The sequence below is a fragment of the Scatophagus argus genome, chromosome 12, assembly GCF_020382885.2.
Source record: "Scatophagus argus isolate fScaArg1 chromosome 12, fScaArg1.pri, whole genome shotgun sequence".
Classification (NCBI taxonomy): domain Eukaryota; kingdom Metazoa; phylum Chordata; class Actinopteri; family Scatophagidae; genus Scatophagus; species Scatophagus argus.
In genome coordinates this window covers 18,859,489-18,879,334 of record NC_058504.1, presented here as the reverse complement: position 1 = coordinate 18,879,334, position 19,846 = coordinate 18,859,489, and the positions used below count along the sequence as shown (strand labels likewise).

At 42.8% G+C, this 19,846-nt stretch overlaps 1 protein-coding gene across 2 annotated transcripts in view; it reads right to left on the bottom strand.

The window, feature by feature from the left end:
- gpc3 (glypican 3) overlaps nucleotides 1–19,846 on the bottom strand; it is an 88,198-nt gene that overhangs the window by 25,987 nt on the left and 42,365 nt on the right. For both annotated transcript variants that reach the window (XM_046405527.1, XM_046405526.1), the window contains exons 3-6: nucleotides 12,868–13,553; nucleotides 4,816–4,958; nucleotides 4,135–4,260; nucleotides 284–389 (exon numbers count right to left, since the gene is read on the bottom strand). In XM_046405527.1, the coding sequence (XP_046261483.1) occupies nucleotides 284–389; nucleotides 4,135–4,260; nucleotides 4,816–4,958; nucleotides 12,868–13,553 (1,061 nt within the window). The remainder of the gene's footprint in view (nucleotides 1–283; nucleotides 390–4,134; nucleotides 4,261–4,815; nucleotides 4,959–12,867; nucleotides 13,554–19,846) is intronic.

Genomic DNA, 19,846 nt, shown 5'->3' with positions numbered 1-19,846 from the left:
ATTGCCTTTATCACAACCTGTTGGTGGAGTTCCTCTTAAATATGAGAGAAATGGCAAGAAGCATATTTATTTCACATCTTCCTGTGTTGACCCCCAAAGGAGCTTCAGAATGAGATCTTCATCAGCTTAGAAAACGGCTGTCCACTGGTGAACCAAGAGGCAGAACGAATGGGAAGGTAAACCCTTATGCAAATTGTGTTCTCAGAGAAACTGCTCGTTGGAAGTATTTAAACCCTCACAGGAACACAATGACAACCATGGTCAGAACATGCACACAGCTCACCTGGTTGATGTGTTTGAGTTTGTCTATAATCTGGCTGATGATTGGCTCCGGGGGCTTGTTGCTTCGGGACTCAGAGTGCGATCGCTTCAGGCCAGGTCCAGGAAACCTGACAGGGCAGGAAGAAAATCTGAGTGAGTTCTCATATGTCTGATCATTTAGTGGAGTTTCACTGAATTTAGAAACCTCAGTGGAAGTTTCATGAGTGGAACACAATGAACTGACCAATGCTCCATCACTCCAAACAAGGTGCTTATCGCCATCTAGTGTTGATAAGGTGAATGACAGTTCTTCTGGTTTTTAGTTTAGGGGCTAATCTGCAGAGTTGGAAGGTTAAGTTAGAAAAAAAATAATTTTATAATATATATTATATACATATTTAATATATTTTTAATAAAAGCTGCAGAGCTGAGCATACTTCTTAAAAAGAAACTAATTTATGTTCAGAAGCTTTTAGCACCAGCCTTCAACTCAGACTAAGGCATTAATATAACATTTAAGTCATCAACACCTTGTCATAAAAAAAAATCTTCAGAGGAGTTGAACCTGAAGTCTACCTGACAACTTTATGCACTTTAAACTGGTCAAATAGTGGCTCGTAATTGTATCTGAGGTTAACGAGAGGATTTCAGCAGAGATGTGCTTTTGTCTTGCTTTTGCAGTGAAGGCATATCAAGGAGCAACCAGCCTACAGGCAGGTGCTTACATGTGTCTCTGTGTCAGAGGAAACATGGCTCTGTTGACACCTGTGCATGTTAACAGGAGGAGGAGCTGGTGAGCAAACTTTCCCATAGGTGTTTCTCTGCTCTTGGCATTTCCAGGAATTAACCCCTTCCCACCACAACATCACAACTCTGAGGAGGGAGATTAACCAGTCCTGCACACATGTGACAAGCATATTTAGAAGAACTAGAGTCATGATTGACAACACACCTGCCCCGGGCACCACAGTGGGTGGTGAGGACAGAGGTCACATCTCAGCGTAAATGTCAACAGCTATATTGCTGCAAAAAAGATGAAGGACAAATGGGCTGAAGTAGGGAAATATTATTTTCAGAGGAAAGGTTATTAAGAGCTAAAAGGGCCTTGAAAAAAATATAAGTGTGAGTGGCATTATGTGTGTGTGTGTGTGTGTGTGTGCGCAAGTGCAAAGCATGAGGTCATACTCTATTCTCATCCTTCTGACACAGTCCTGAGCACACACACATTTTACCTGCTATCTCAACTCATCAGTCCCTTGCCATCTCCTAAGTTAGACTTATCAATTTCATTACATTTCCCCCATTATTTATTCTTCTTATTAGCTATGATCTCATCCTCTCTCTGCTGCTAATTATCGCATTAATAATAGAGAGAAATGTGTGATCCATTAAGGGATGGAAAAGAGGAGGAAATATGGGTCGAGGAAGGAGGATTAGGGGAGAGAGGTTTTGAGTGAAGATGAGGAGCTGAGGGAGGTCAGCAATTGCCACTGATCTCGCACACGCAGTCTCAGCTGTCAGCTCTCAGTTTGTTATCAGATTATTTCCGTGTTATTGTTTGCTGCTAGCAGAGCTGATCGGATCATTTAACACCACCGATAACCTAATCTAATCTAACACCAATTATCACGAAATTGCCATGTCCAGTCTGAATGAGATGTCGCTCATATCAGAATATACACCACAAGAAGAAGAGCCGTGGAAGTCCAGGTGTTGAAGGAATACAGGAAGTCCTTGACGCTTTTCACACCACACGTCCCACGGTGTGTAAACAGTGTGGCTGTTACTGTTAATGCACTGCATTTCTCCTGGCCACATGTCATGTTGAGTCAAAACAGTCAGATTTAGAGGATACCATGAAAAGAGCTGTAAGGGACCATATGGAAATGATTTGGGTGGTGAGGGGGTTGAGGTTGTTGTTTGTTGTCCCGTTTTGAAGAAAGCAAAGCTCTCTCCAGAGCTCTTCATGTTTTCTCTCAACCTTCATTATGAATTAGTAAAGAAATATCCCCATAACACGTGAAAATGTTTTTTTATAGCCATGTTAATGCTGTGGTTCTAGGGATGGAAATGATAAATATTACACCTGCCTTACATGAGCATGTTTGCATTGTCGACAGGTCATCTAAAATCGTGTACTGGGGCAGCGTTATGCCGCAGGTTAGTTCAGTATGGCAGGATCTCAGTATAAAAAGGCATTTATTCTTCCATTAACAACTTCCATTAACCTTCCATTAACTAGTATATCTATGTTTTAATAGTTAAATTATCACCTGGCCAGACAACATTTGAGCCTTTTTCAGTTATCAGTGGCACATTTACAGTCGTGTTGATCAAGATGTACTGTCCTGAAAAATCATTACAAAACCCTGATTCAGAGACCCAACTGTTGTTCTTAAAGCAAATTTTTTGCATGTTACTTTTTCTGTAAATGTTCACTGTTCTACAAAACAAGACTTAAATACAATATCAATGCTGAACGAAATATCAAAGTCAAAAGAAAATAAGATCCTCTCTCTTTTCTGACTTCCTCTTCTGCCATTCATTTTCATACAGTCTCAAATTAAATGTTCACATTTGACACTGCATCTTATCTTTTGTCACTTATCACACATATACAAATTTACACTGTCATTAGATCCAAAAGAGGAATGGAAATTTCATGTTTGGAGATGACACAGCGTCAGATCTGTTTTCTCACTTATCATTGCAACGCTCTTTGATGTGGTGAAAAGTGTTGCTCCACTGATCTTGGCTCCAGGTGGGATGGTAAACACATCAGATAAAAAGCGCCACAATTAGCTCAGTTCTCAAGTATCAGAGACATTCAGTACCCGACCCCTCCTGTGCTTTCTCCACCCCGTCCCCCTGCCTGTCCCCAATCTAAATTTATCTGCATGAGACAATATGAGAATGAATACCACGTTTGGCTCTGGAGAAGGTCCTATCTGGGAGGATAATGGAAGATGATCCAGAACAAATCTGAGAGTGAAAATGTACCCGGAGTGAATTTGCAGGAATATGCCCTCGCAGATGACACAGAGAATTGCTTGCCCCGAGACATTGTAATCGCTCCATCATTTCGTCTCCTTTCCTCCTTCCCTGTACCTTCCTATCACACTGTTTGGTCCAGCTTGTAATCATCCCCTCAGGACAGCTTTGCCCCCATTGCCAACCTGATGTCTCCTCCTCACACTGAACAGTTTGAGAAAGCTCAGAATTTATTCTCAGTCCTCCTCCAGAACAAGGGGTAAAACATTAACCTGCAGCAGATCTTGTCTGAAATGTGTGTCTCTGCATTGATTAAATTCTACACAGCAGAGAAAAAAGAATGATATCTATAACTATCTAAGCCAAATTGAAATTGGGGGTGGGCTGACGGTGCGGGGGGAAAGGAAGAAGTTATGATGTGTAGAGCCAACAGACAAGGGGTGAAGTGAAATACTGCGAAAAGCAAATGAGGTTCTGCAGGGTGCAGAAGAGATGCTGGATGAAGGGGGAGAGAACGATCGAAACAGCAATTAACTAAGCAAGAAGAAGGTGACAGCACGCCTGACATTAATAACATCCCATAGAGCCAAAGTCAAGATTTACACTCACACTCAGTAGGGAGGGTAGGGGGGGCTGGTGTGAAGCTCATCAGCTCTGGGCAAACTTACCCTTCAACTCACCTACACTCCTGGATGTGCTGCTGGAGTACAGGGAATTCAAGAATCAGAGGAGACTATTTCTATAAGTGATAATTTAGAAAACTAACAAACCTGAGCAGGACCATCCTGCTGGCTGTGCTAGAGTGTGGATTTGTCTGCAGGCGCATATGGGACTCACAGTGTGTTTCAGAGCTGTTAAGACACAAATGCGACACTGATTTACCTGTCTGTCATCTCCTGCCCATTCCAGCAGAGGGAGTGGTTCACTGGAGCAGGCTCACGGCTGCACAGCGCCTCCCCGAGACCACTGTAGAAGGAGCTGAAGCCCCTCAGGTTGGATATGAACTCCCTGAAGTAGTCAAAGAAAGGAAATGTTCAACACTGAGAGAGACAATGAACTGAACTTCAGTTAATCTGAATATGACACAAGGTCGAAAATGTGTAGCAGAGAGATATACTGTCTTCATGTCAGAGAAGGAGAGAAACAAAGACATAAACACAAAGAGGAAGAGGCAGAGATGGAATAAGAGAAGGAACTCAGCTTGATAACAGTGAAAGCAGGTCGATGAGACCCCCCTGGGGAAATAGAGAGTAAAAGAGGCAGGAATAAGGAGTGTCTCTATTCCTAATTGACAATAATCTGGCCATTTTGCTGCCCAGACCAGCAGCCCTACTGGGCTTTATTACACTGTTCATTTAAGCCTGTTATTGCATCAGAGGTGTTAAAAACAGGCGAGTGGAGAAAGCCTGAGTGTCACAAGGAAACAGGAGGAAACCTGTCCACAGTACCAGGGACAATATTTGTCTGTCTGACATATACTGCCCCTGCAGTGGCCTGGAGATCAAGTGCTGCTTCATCAGCTGGAAGGTTCTCAGTCTGGATTATGGCTCCTGATTTCCTCACCTGCGGAGCCCAGCCAAAGTCTCATCAGAGTCCGCGGATGAGGGCTGTGCGTTGCGGGCTGTTGAGGCAGCAGGAAGCTGGGGAGGAGGGGATCGGACCGAGCGAGAGGCTCGCTGGGGAGCGTTTCCACACATCCCGCTCACCTGCAGAGGACACAGCAGAAAATAAGATATGTGGACTGAGTGAGTAAATTCCCAGTTCCTGGCTGTAACCCCGTTTTTTTCAAACTCTTAATAGAAATGACACTGCAGACTGTAAGAACCTGCCGACCTTACTCAGCTGAGCTCCTCCGCAAATTGTCAACTGTTTGGGTTTGTTTATTTTTGGAAGGGATGAAGGGGGGGTGGGGGGTGGGGGATTTGCATAACAAACAAGTCATTGTATCCTCCGCCAGCCGTTTTGCGACTTGTTAGAATTTGTAATCATAACACTTGAAAAATGCGAGCGTGAAAATACGGTCTCTCGTTTGCTTCTTCTTTCCCTGTTTAAAAGCCATTGTGTTTCCATGCGGGACAACATAACAATAATAAATAAGAAGTCCTCCCTCTGTCTCTCTGAGATAATGGAATTGGCACACTCTTTTCAGGTGCAATAAAAATGCAAATGGATGTTAATGTTTAGCTTGTGGTTTAATGATTTGCTGGTGGTTTAATTTCCCCTGGGTATACTGGCCGTGGCTTAATTCTGCCATGTCATGTTAACAGCTAATTGTGCCCAGCTCCCCTTTAAGTGAATAGGCTGGCACCACAGCTGCTGAATACTGATGTGACCAGATCGAGTAGTGCTGGACATCTTCATCTGGTGGCAGCCAAGGCCCCACACACACACACACACACACACACACACACACACACACACACACACATTCCCCAGCATAAACAAAAAAATAATAACTTTATGCAATTACTCATTTGAACAGAATGCACCTAGGCCCATTAACTAGATAAACACGCACTGCTGCATAATACACACACACACACACTTGTTTATTGCATGCATCTCGACATGCACAGAAATGCTGATCAGGTGAAAGACAGAATTATCAGGGTTAATCAATACAGCCTTATCATCCAAGGATACAGTGCCATAGCCACAGTGCAGACACCTTAATCTACATGCTCTCTGTCACAGACACTCACACACACACACACAGTTTGCCTGCACCAGGAATTCACTAATACCCTGACTAGCCATCTCCACTAATACTCCCCTACCGTGTAAAATCTCACACACACACACACACACACACACACACACCTCAGCCCACTGGCCCATTGTCTCTACCACCCCATTCTCTCCCTCCACATCCTCCTCTCGTGTAATTCTCTCGTTCTGTGCCTGGAGCGAGTGCCGGTGCTCCCACAGGCCATGATTAATGTGATTGGAGCTGCTCCTCTTTTTGTTTGCGTGTTCCCAGGAAGCCGTAGGGGAGTTGTGGCACAAGGGAAACACTGATTCAGCGCACTGGTCCCATCCGACACCACCCAACTCCTCCTCCACCTGACAATTGTTTCCGGATTCTTCAAGGAAGGGGCTCATTAGTGGGGTATTAATATCACCCAGGGCTGGACTAACACAACCAACAGAAGAGTGTGCAGATAAAACCTGCCTCAGAGTGAGAGCTGGGTAATATCTACACACTTTTATCTGCACTGAGCAGCCAGCCTCACCAGACAGACGTACACGTATTACAACACACACACCTCACAGTCCACATGTCAAATGCACCCCTACATCTCAGGTTCCACGTGGCACTGTGCATGTGCAAACATGGTGTAAAGGTAAACTCCAAACAAATCAATGGCAACACACGTGCACCCTGACACTCTGATGTACAGTCAGGCTTATACATTAATCTTGATCACCAGGAATTATGAATAACTAAACAGTTTCAGGATGAAAGGCGACACTATCAGTGTTGTGAAAGTGGCAGTTTGCCATGTGCAGCTGTAACAGCATATTGGAGAATATTTGGTGAGTAATGTTTGTGTTTCAGAGAAGTCCAGGCTCAGGGGAGAGACAAGTCAGCTCCTCCTCCCCCTCCTCCCCCTCGCATTGCTCTCACCAGCATAGGAACTGACTTGCGCACATTACAGACCTGCTATTTCAGCAGAAGCCCTTTCAAATTCCCCCAGTGAAGGAAAAAAGGTCTCACTATGTGTTAGAAGTAAAGTAACTGCTATCATAGTAATGTCTCCAAATGCATATTGTTCCGTTAGGCTCCGTCTTGGTTGGAAATGAGGTATAAGGTGCAACGGTAAATTTCAGTTTGATGCAGTGCAAATAGTTTCACAATGTACTGAACTGTTTCAAGTTCAAGTTTAAAGCTTATTTTATTTATACAACACTTTAAAAAGCAAAAAGTCTTCGAAGAGCTTTTTCCTGCTCTAAATTCAGACTTAAACATTCCTCTGCGACAGACTGCATTTTGAACAATCTGCTTTTTCATTTACGGCCATCAAACATTATAATATGCTTCCAGGTGCATTTCCATCCTTTTACTCCAGTGCAAAAATATGGATACTGAAAAAAAACAAAAACAAAACAAACAAACAAAAAAGAAACATTAACTTGACTATAATTCAGATTTTACTCATAAAGAATTGTAATTTTATAATTTTACTGGATGGATGAGCATGCTGGCATTGTTGAAGTGTGCTTGTGGATAGACCTGTATACATATTAGTGAGACAGAAACCGTGAAATGGTGCTGTGTGTAAGTGGATGCTTTTAGCGTCTGGTGATTGTGTCTGTGTGAACATGCCCAGGGACTGCAGATGGAAATCAGCTAATTCTGGCACAAATCATCTTTTCTCATTTTGAGATCAGCATTGCTGTGCATGGTCCTTGCTCAGTAAAGACAATAAAGAATAAAGTATCAAAGCGCTTCACAGAGACAGACATAATGTATACCCACAGGCATGAAAACATAAGCACAATTTACAGCCCAGGGACAAGAACACACAAGAGCCCACAAACATAGCATATATGCAAAGGAAATGGTGAAGAAATACAGCAAGATTAAAACACAGACAATCTATCAGTGTAATTTGTAACACAAAAACAGTAATTTATATCCTAATTTACCATGCGGTAGAACATATGTGGTTAAAACTAACACGGAGCTGAAATCATGAATTCAGATGAAGTCCTCCTTAGCTGCCCATTTCTGCCAAAATATTATCTATTTGATCTTGATGCTATATAGTCATTAAATAGCTTTCCCTATTGTTGAAATGGTCGATTTACTGTGGATATGATGCACTGAAATACACTGATCAGAGCTACTTAAAACATAAAATATGTACTCACAGAGTTTCAGGTAACTGTTTCAGTCTAATCTTTAAATCTCACTAATCAGCTCAGCTCGGTACGCCTATTTAGTAAATCCACTGGTTCAGGAATCTCGGCTTCACATTAATGAGATCAACAAATCCCCAAATATTTTGAAAATAAACAATTTATCTTTTGGCACAAGGTTGGATTACAAAAGTTCTCCTGCGTGGTAAAACCTGTAATTTTGCAGAGAAGCTGATTAAAACTGAAACATTAGCTGTTTGTGCATCAAGGTTAAAGAGACGTTTGTAAGGAAAACACATTTCACACTTCTCGCTCAGAGCTACACGATTTCTGGAGCATACAAGACTGTGAAACAGCATTAAAACTTGATGTCTGTGATCAACTTAACAGTAATTACAGAGCATACAAATGATGATCAGCATGTAAAAACATGGTGAGCCCAGTTTGACATTTGGTAAATGTGCTTCTTCACCATTTTGTCTAAAGTTAAATGAGAAAATTGATAACTCTCACATTTGTATGCAATAGGAAGAGTTAGAGCAAGCAGCCAGCCAAGAAACATTCCAACACATTTTACACTCTTGTATAGATTAAACAAACCAGATGAAAGAAACAAATGAGCTTTAGAGGTGCAGCATTTATGCTAAGCTAAGCTAAGTGGTTGCTGGCTCCAGCTGTCGCACTGAGAGGTATCAATCATCTCCTCTGACTGTTGGTCAGCACATTTTTTCAAAATATTAAACTGTTCCTTCATCGACCTTTATGTCACATTTTATACTAAAAAGCATAGAGAAGCCTGTTAGTCAAGCACATATTTAACATTTTTTAAAGGGAGATTTTCAACTTTCAAAAAGCCATTTACAAATATAAATGAAAATTCAAAATTCAAACCACAGAAATGGAGCTTATTATGACCAGCTCGTCGGGTCTCTTAAAGATCTGACATATTTGTATAAAAGAAAAAAAAAAAGAGCAAAATCTGAAGAAAAATAATTTGGTTTTAAAGTTAATTAAAATCATAATGCTTATTTTTCATCATTAAGTCACTTAAGTTATACATTTTTAAAAAATTGTGCAATTTTACAAGATAAAACTAATTGCAGATCACCATTGTTTATCCTGTATAATTCTAAAAATATGGTAATAGTATAACAATAAGTTTGATGATATGCAGCAGCATTTATAAATACAATTTATACATAGCAGCAGTTCAGGTGTGATTTGATCTACCTGAGCTGTTTTTGTGCACTAAGGGGGAGACAACAAAAATTGAGTTGATGAAAATCATATTGTTAACAAAAATTATTACAGGCACACAATGAAATATGAGTCATTAGACTTCTAGTTAATCACCAAGTGTGTCTCCTCTAATCTTGGTCAGATCCATCACATTTCTGTCTCAGCCTTCCTCCCGTCTTCATTTGAAGCCGAGGGGTCGCAGGGTGATGGATGTCTCCTTCACACTCTCCTGTCCTCCTTCCCCTCGGGCTCGCGCTTCACACTCTCCCCTCCATTCTTCTCCCTCTTTACTCTCTCTCTATCTCTCTCCCCCTCTCCTTCTCATCGTCGCTGCTCCTCTCTTCTCTTTCTCCTCAGTAACTGTTAAAAATAGAGCTTCATAAATCATGCATCTTCTCTCGCAGCAGCGTGTAAGAACGAGAGGAAAGAGAAATAATAAATTGAGGGGGTGAAAGAGAGAGAAGGATGCTGAGGATGAGAGGTAGAGACGGAGGTGGATGACATCAAACTCCAGGAGAGGGGTGGGAAGTTGACAGGGAATAGATTGGAGCTGCAGGGCTCTTGGCTGCCCTCTCCGTCTCTCTGAACATTGGTTGATTCATGCCAGGGCTGCGTCAGATGAGGGATGTTAACATGCAGAAGAGTGGGCTGGCGGACGATGAGTGGTCATTTCCCAGGCAAAGTAACATGTTTCAAGTCCACAGAGAAGAGAAGAAATGTCTCTCACACACACACACACACACACACACACACACCTCGAGGAGCCTCTACTCAGATGGAGTTGGTCTGTTCGTCCCCCTCGGTAACAGGAGGTAAAGTGAGCCACCACAGCCGCAGCTCTCGCAAATACGTGAAACCACAAAGCAAGACACGGACTCAGCAGGTCCGCTGTGTCGCTTTTCAAAATATTTAAGCATGACTGCAAGCTTGCTTAAGAGTTCCACCTAACAGTCACATGCGCCTAAATATCAAAAAAAAAAAAAAAAAGCCAGAGGATTTAAAGAACGACACAGCAATTACAGCCCACAGATATTTTACATTACCATTTAGCTTTTGCCAATACGTATTAGACATGGTGATGGTGCCTTCACCAGGGATAGGCAAGCAACTCAATGTTGCACTTGAACAATTCTTTTAACTCCTAATGTGAGTCTGATTTTGCATCAAACACAGGTAATGTCAGTGGTTAAAACAATTTATGAAAAACGTCCAAAGTATTTCATAAATTAAATATTAACTGATAATCAATTGTTAAGGAGGCAGACTATTCATTAAAGAAATGCATAATTTAATTTCTCTTTGTTGTCGAGGAGTCGATTTTATGACATTTATCTGTCAGTATCATTAAATATTTCTTTACCTTGACGTCTGGTCACCAAAGTTGAGCACTGACATTCAATCCGTGTCAAGAGGAGGGTAATGAAGGGTTACCGGCTGATGCACATTGACTCATTCAGACAGACCACTGATAACCTGAGTCACTGTCTGCGTTAATGGGGGTATAAAATGAACAGACTGCAGGCAACACATGGACAGCACTGATTTTCAGAAGAAGAGTCTCATTTTTCTTAAAACAAAACCTGATTCCATCTGAATAATTTAAAAGCTGCTGTAATCAAATGAAAACACTACATTATATATTACTGGCTCTTTTCTAATTTTGTGCAGCTGAAAGTTTTTTTTTTTAAAAAAAAAGAAGCTTGCATTAAAACAGTTGGTAGTTTTGTTAACTACAGTGCAACTTCCTTTTACAGGACACGACACATTACTAATTGAGTTTAGTGTGAGAAGATGTCATGTTTTATTCCTGTGGTGCTGAGTTTGTGTCCCTGCAGCCATTTAACAATTCATAACATCCAAATCAGACAAATCAGCTTTAATTATCTGCTCTTCCTATGATTATATTTCTAATTGTGCCTGCTCAATGCTACATTACCATGTTACAGTAATGTGACTCAATGTAAGTTGCTTTTCAAACAGTGTATTTATAGGTAATATGTTAGGAAACAAACAAACATAAAAACACTGTAATTGTCCTTTAATCCTGAAATACACTCACAAAAATAAAACACGGCCTCAGTCCCAACTCATTAAATACAGCAACTTGATCAGTGGCTCCAAGTTTTGAACTTTGATGCATGCAAAAGCTATTTAGACTTTCAAAATAAAACTTGCTGACAAACATTTCACAAAAAAACTGCTTGGTTAGGTTCAGAGTGAGAGAGAGAGAGAGAGAGAGAGAGAGAGAGAAATCACACTTTCGGTTAAACTAAGGATGTTTAGTTACATAAATAACATACAGACGTGTCATACTTGAATCCTGGTTTTACACAGTAAAGTCCTGTGCTTGACGCGTTGGCAGTGGGAGCAGCCTGTGCAGATTTGAGTTATTTGAAGTGTTGTCTAATTTTGGTTGATCTCCTGCGACTTCTCAATGAGACAAAATTAGCCTTTGGGGAAATGATGCCTCTGTCCCTTCAATGACACCACAGAGCAAGGAGTGTCTTCGCAAGATTACATTGAAACACTCACTCACTCACACACACACACACGACCTTGTCACAGTGGCTGAACAATACACTGCCACAGCAGCTTTAATCCCATATACTGGAACCAGAGTCTGAGCCATAAATACAGTGTAAGGACTAACTGCAGTCTTAAATAAACTCACACAGGCCTTATTTAATTCTGGATAAGGATCTCTCACATACATACACACACACAAAGCGATTTCCCCCAAGTCAGCGATTCATGAAGCAGCCACGCCCTCGCGCTGTCGACTAAGTGAGGTCAACCTGTGTGTTAATAAATGATGGGTTCTGAGTGGGAGCCTAGTCACTGCAGGGATTTGGGGTGTGAGAGTGAAAAGTTCAACAGATATACAGGAGCGAGAGCACGCCGAGCTCTGTGACTGTGGCAGAAGAAGGCCTTCATATTTCATGAGCACTTCACCCTCACTTCACATGTAGGCTACGAACAAACTTGACTGTTTTATTGCAGTCGAAACCACACATAACAGGTCACCGCTGCTGAGGAGTGAGAGACGAGTTTCAGTGAGATGTGCTGGGATCTGTCTGGCATGCTTGTTCTTCCTCCTTTTCTTTCTTCACTATTATTTCTCATTCATGATTCAGTTCAAGGTGCATTTTTGGTTTGAATGTAGGAAAAGACAGCAGGTCTGATGTAGTCTAGTGGTGTGTTTATGATGTTTTTGTTACAAGGTGAAGTCTTGTTGCAGTGAAGAAAGGCAGCCAAATATTGGCAGAGCTTGGTGCTAGTGCGATGTTAATTTGTTGATGAGGAGAAGATGACTGTTACAACGCTCTGATAGTGTTATAAACTGGTAACAGTACATTGTTTTGGTGTCTGTTAAGCCTTCAAACTCACTCAAACTGGGCTCTCTGCAGGTGATTATTTCATTGTCTCATCTGTAGGAAGACACCAGTGCAGCTCCATGTATTTTTAAATGTAGTGCAATTTGCAGCCTGTTGTGTGCTTGTTCACTGGACTCACCAGGGCATTGAGACGGGTGCGGGCGTTCACAGCGTGCTTGACAGCCAGTTTGATCATTGCAGGCAGCCTCAGGACAACAGCCTCCATGTCGTGCTCTCCCCTCATGGCACCAGCCAGCTTCCCCAGTCCGTCTACGTAGCTCCTCCAGTGAGGCTGCACCTCGGACGCTCCCCCCAGGCAGCCGTGCATCACCGCCTGACAGAAGCCTTTGCAAGCTGGCGGCCCCAGCATGCCCTGGCAGTGTGGGCAATACCACAGCCTCAGCAGGGCCCGGCTACAGTCCCTGCCGGGCCGCAGGTGGTCGGTGGTGTTGACAACTTCAATGCCCAGGTTCAGTGCTTGCAGGAAGACTCTTGTGGCCAGGAGGGAGCGAGACAGACGGGTAATCATCAGTTTGGGATAAGGGCCAAATGCTCCTGAGTCCTTCCAGGCTCCTCTTATGCACTCATCAGACACAGAGGATACGCTGCCCCCCAGCAGGCGGCGGTATGTCAGGGGGAAAAGGCGACCGTAGAGCACCTCCACCATGTACTCCACTATGGAGTCTGAGCCCAGGATGTAGAGAGACATGTCCAGGAAGAGCTGCCCCACAGAGCTCTGGGCTCCCGCTCCCAGACCCGGGAACTCTGATTTCAGCATGGTCAGGGTGGAGTTACGGCCGTGACGCAGCACCAGGTCAAAGGCCTCTGCAAGAAAGCAAGAAAACAACATGAGAAAGAGTCAGATGAGGTGAAATGTAGGCCACCGTTTTGAAAGTTGTTGCATTCAGGAGGTGATGATATGCCTCAGTAATCACAATAACTGTGCCGAGCTGTCAAAATAACAGGCAGCAATTTAGTTCAAAAACAGCCAAATAGATGCAATCCCCCCAAACAGCTATCTCATCCTTAATGATCACAGTTGGAGAGAACTTCCCACGCACAGCCTCTCTTTCATTTTCCCCAGTTTTTCTGAATTTGTTGTTTTATCTAAAAGGATTGCTCACACATACATAGGAAAAACACACACACACACACACACACACATACAATGCAGCAATAACAGATGATGACCAGGATTATAATGAGAGCAAAATATCATAACATAAAAAGAAAGATTTGAGTTTTGACCTGTCAGAACAACTAAAGAGCAGACTAGAAAAGAACACAGAATCTTTAAAAACAGTCCCTTTAAAAGAGTATTAATCTCAATATATTAGTCAGCCGGGAGAGGCATGACCATGAGGATGTCTGCAGGGAGAAAAGCAAACAGAGCATGCAGGAGGGAGGTGTGCATGGGGGATGCGAAGAGGGAAAATAGTCAGTGGTGTTTCAATGCACAAAGTGAAGTCTTATCAACAAGGTGGCACAAGAAGCAAAAGCTCTATCATCGACCCAGTAGCAAAATGAGTGAGGACCCAACAACAGAGGGGATTTGAAGCTCCATTACCGAACTTAGCAGGGGAGCTGAGAGTCAGTGAAATGAAGCTTTGGACAGAAGAATAACCAGGGATGCCGAAATCCCATTTATACGGCAGCTAGTCCACTACATCACTTTGCTGAGAGTGATAGCCACAACTGCATTGTGAGGGTGGGGGTTCAGGGAACCACTGGTTTAGGCAACATTAGAGGAAGCTACTGGTTTTTTGTGACACAAAAGCTAGCCATTTTATCTTTGTTATTTGATTTTTCTTGCTTGGATAGTTTAATTTCTTTCTCCTCATGCTCCTCTGAGGCCATTAAAGAACAACATTTCAATAGTTCCATCACAAAAGTAAAACAAGAAGGAGATACCAGGAAACATTAGTTTCCTACTTGTAGTCACGGGTAGAATGTAGAATGAATTGAGGGTGGTGTGAATCGAGGCAAAGACATGTCCATATGAGAAAATGACACTTATTGAGGTTTTATGACCCAATTTATAAAGCTAATTAGAAAAGGAGAGGAAAATAACAGAAAGAACTGTGCCTGCATCGTGTCTGCTGCCACACAAACCAGACGTAGGCATCGCACACACACGGTGCAGTTATGCTAAGTGTGTACATTTGTGTTTGGGGTGTGAAAATGACACAAGGTGAAAGTGTGATTACAAACACACCTTACAAACAGACTGCATGTGCTTTTTGAGATAGAAATGCACAGCAGCATCAACTGATTGTGGTCCCAGTGTATGGGACTCACTGAAACAGCAGTTACTTGCCCTTTTGCTGAATAAAAATCTGCAAATATTCTGTGATTCTGATTTGTACGTCATACCTCCAAAACAAAAGGCAACACCACATAAAAACATGCTGTGTCAAGGCTTTTACGGTTTTTAAGTTGCTAATAAATGACGATGTCTTTAAAGATACAATAGGCAGCATTTCTGCATTAAAATGTCTAAAAAACAACTAGACCTTCATTATATATTTTGTTTTTTTAGTTGTAGACTTATATTATCAACAAAGTAACCCAGAGAAGTGTGCAATTTTATTTATGGTAACTGTGCATTTCATCTGGTCACCCTAACTTCTGGGATGAGTCAGAGAGTAAGGAGGAAGGTCTGCTGATACGACTAAAGACGGTACAAATAACACTTTTTTAAAAAAAAAAAAAAAAAAAAATCACCTTGTCCATGAGCATCTCTGCCTGACTTACAACAGATACATTTCCATTGGTGACAGTGGTTGTTTAACAATGAAGACAACAACTTCCATGATGCAACTTACATTTTTTTGTTTTCATGAGGAAGCCCATAGTGGCAGAAACCACATACACTACATTAACATATCTCTCAAGAGAACTTTAAAATAAATTAATAAAATAATATAAATAAAATTCAACACACTGTTATCCTGTAATTGTCACAGGCTGGCACTGGGGCCGCTGTTCAGCCGCAGTGACATGTTTTTGCTTTAAGCAAGCCATTTATCCCTAAAACTGCCCCAGTGGTAAACAGTGGCAGGTTGTGGCTATAAATTTGAACGTGTGTGTGAATACGAAACAGGGTGTAAAACCCTGCTCAGTGATACGGTTTCTGGGTGAATAAATGCTATGAAAATCATTTGAGAATATTTGGGTGGTTGTGAGAGGATGCTGGAGAGCAGCGCACATCTGTTTAGATTTTCGGGCTACGGCTGTCCCGCTGCGTCTGCGGAGCACTTCCCCCTGTGATCACTGAGCAGACAGATGTGCAGATTGCCAAGCCGAGACACGGAGAGAGGCTGGGAGGAGGAAAGACACGCCCACACACACACACACACGCACAGGCACACACAGAAAAAAAAACATGCAGATATACAAAGTCTTCTATTCCTGGTAATGCAAAATCAGGAGCCTCTTATATTTGGGTACTGTTTGAAAACTGAAGGTAGTGAGAAAACGCACATCCACCTCTAAACCTATTTGCCTATCCTTTTCTTAGTTTCTATGAAAGCCTCTTCAATCAAACCCTGTAATTTAGCTGCTACCTGTAGTATCTCTTACACCACAAAGAGCCACATTGTAATGGTAAGAGAAAGACTAGAGGACTCTTCATGAATGCAGTTCAATGGCTCTAAGTAGCTGGGGTCATAGAAAGAAGAACCACTACAAGCCCATTTCCTGCGCATGATGCTTGGTCTCTTTCATCAGTGAAAAGCCTGTGCGGGATCAGGTATCCTCTAATGGAGAAGAGACGGGCTGTATGTCAGGGACCTGTGACATTCTGGATACAACTGTAGGAGGTCAAGAGCACACATTACCAGAGCAGGAGCCCGCAGAAACATATTGGGTCACACATAAATTGGCAGTAACATATATTTTGTCAGTGTCACAGATGGAGGCAGAAAGTTGGCTGCTGGAAAACTGTTTCTCCTCTGAGACTGAAGGATTTTTACAGAGATATCAGCAGCACGGGGCAGAGGGAAATGTCTCTGCCCCACCACAGTCCACCTTTTTCACCGGCCAGATAATGTTTACTCTGGGGATTTTGAGAGTCTCAGTTTCCTTGAGCATTAAAATATGGATACCCACTAAATCATGACAGATATTCAACAGCTAGTCTGTCACATTGGCACCGTGGAGACCGTAAATCTGCTGTGTTACACTGTCAGGGCTTTCTTGTAAAATCTACTTGCTCTGAATATCATGTCATTAATCAAAGCCCTCCAATTAAAGTGTGATCAAGTGCTGCAGACTCCAGGTAGTCTAAAGTTTAATAAAATCTAATAACAATGAGGTCACTTATTTCTGACACTTCAAAGCTCTAAGTGACTCCAGCTCTGACACAGAACAGGCTTTTCACATTATCTATGAACGGCCTGTCAAATGAACATGTTTGATGTTCATGAGGACATAAGTCTGGGTGTTACATAAGTCAACTCTGCTGCCAGACTGACTGACTGACTGAAGTTGACACGCTGCAATGGCAGAAATTTGCTGTGCAGCTTCATCAATCAGCTGCCCATACACCTATTATCCCCCAGAGAGGAAAACATCAATAAATTACCCATCCAATGAGACTAATTCATTTGGCTGATGGAGTGTCACCTCTAGCTGCCACAGAGATGGATTGAGAAGCCTCTGCCACCTGGTCCTGGTGACAAAACAGTACCTGTCCAGGATGCAGAGAGAGAACTGGCAGGAGGGCTGGAGAGCCATTCATAAAGACACAAGCCAACACACTGTGTGGCAGGTGGAGAGACCTGCCACACAGTGTGCTAGGCATACAGACACAGACCGACACACACACACACACACACGAACCTCCCAATGGGCTTTGAGTTCAGTTATGATTTTATGTGCCTGTTGACAACAAAAGCAGCATCTGTTCATTGACTGTAAACAATATGTTGTTTTCCAGATGCATTTCACTCACACAGAGCGACCTGTCTCGGGTAACCTGAGAGCAGCTCCACATGAAGAGCTGCTCTCGTGGAACCAGTGTGGGTCTGAGTACGGGTGGCCTGGGCTTACAAGACGGCGGCGGGGAGGTAGGGCGGGCCAGGGTAGGAGGAGGAAGGGGGGGTGGAGTGCGGTGGGATGGAGTGGGGAGGGCTGATTCCAGGAACAAAGCAGACAGGATGCTGGTAAGGCCCAGATAGCATCACCAACAGACCATGAGGGCCAATGGACAGCAGGGCAGAAATGAGACATGTATTAGGTTACTCCATCTGTTAGAGAGCACCTCGTCTCACACACAAACACACACAAACATGCACACACACATGTACACAATGCAATCACACGATGCACAGCAGAGACCAGGTGGTGACAATGTGGAGGAACATTTGGCAAACCATAGTGGGAGGGCAAGGTGTAAGTCAGGTGTAAGGACCAGAGCCACACACACACACACACACACACACACACACACACACACACACAGTAGCAGATTCTTTTCATTTATCTGCCTCCCAAAGACTTTCAGGAAAACTTTTCCACCACAATTTTAAGAAACAATGAGAATTCATCCTCTGCCCCTGCACACTGTAGTCTGCCCTCCATAAACAAATACACTGAAGAGGCAGTCAGAGTGTCAGTCAGTTTTTGAAAGTATAAATACTTTTGTTGATTTGAGTTTGCATTAGTTTTGGTTGCTTTTTGTTGTTTGTGTGTTTGTTTTGTTATTTGTTTTAGCCGTTTCCCATATCAGTTTTCTTAACATCTAACTGATACGATGAGGTTTAATCATGATAATGTGCCTCTAAACACTGCTGAATGTTTAGAACTGACTGTTTGGGTAATCATTTTGCCTGAGGGTTTGTTTCTTGTTTCTTGCCCTGTTGGACTTCGGTTTTTAGCAGTGCTGCCTCTAATCCCAGAAAACAGTACAATTATTGTGACTAACGAAAACACTAAAACAATACAACTCAAGTTGTAATAAACCAGAATTACCCTCCGCATTCCTATGCACAACAGTATGAAATCAGGCAAAAGCCCCATAGCAAAAGTTCAGGCATAGCACTGAAGTCGTGGTTGGCATCAGCTTCTTTAGTCATGGTGCACAACTCTCTGGCTCATTAGTCGGCTGTTTGGCTACCACTTACTCGTAACATCCAGTCATATCCGGGCAGGTTGTACAGTGCAACAATTATGACCTGATACTTACTCATGTCAACACTGACTGCTGCTGCAGCTCCCACCACCACACACCAGCCTTCTCCTTGATCTGCTTTTGGTATTGCCAAATTAGATAATCTGAATAGTCAAGTTTGTATTTATTAAGTGGTGGGGTGGTATTTCCATAGGATAAAATTGGAGTCAAATTCTTTTCACTGGAGATAGTGAAATTTGGGGAAATGAGATGGTTTATGTATCACTTTCATTAATACTCATACATAGTAAAGTACATCACCTCATTTTGAGTGATTTTAAAATAAGTTACATCCAAAATGCAGGGATGGGAACTCTTATAGTTTAATAACAAATGGGATGCTCTGGACATGCAAACAGGCCAATACTGCTGGCCCCACCTGACACAGAATATGCCAGACTGTTTCCTCTGCCTCCATATTTCTGTCTTTCACCATTGACTCCATTGATCTCTCGTGCTGTGGTCCTTGCAGAGGTCAAAGTTGAGTCGTGCTCCATCTCAAACCAGCAAACAGGCGCTGCTGGCAGAGGACACGGTGTACAGCAGAGAAGAGGACACAGTGAGGTGAGAGGACGCAAGGGCAAACGTGGGGGGAGCAGGAAGAGGAGGGGGGTCGGCGAATAGTGCCAGAACGTGTGGAGAGAAACATTCAGCATTCAGTGAAGCAGGCTTTGAAGCAGCATTCAAAGGCAGCTGGAGTCAAGCAGTGCCAGAGCTGCGAGACACATCCCACACCTCTCACCAAAACTCAGCCACGGGTAAGAGAGGTCTGACACCGCAATCAAATGCTCGCCTCGCAGACAAACTACACGTATAGCAGATACACCTTCGGACTCAGAGGAATCATACCACTCAGAAGTGAAAGGCTATTCCATTAATGGGTTCATTCCCAGCACAGATAGAGAGACGGGACACACAAACACCAAACACATACACGCACACACAG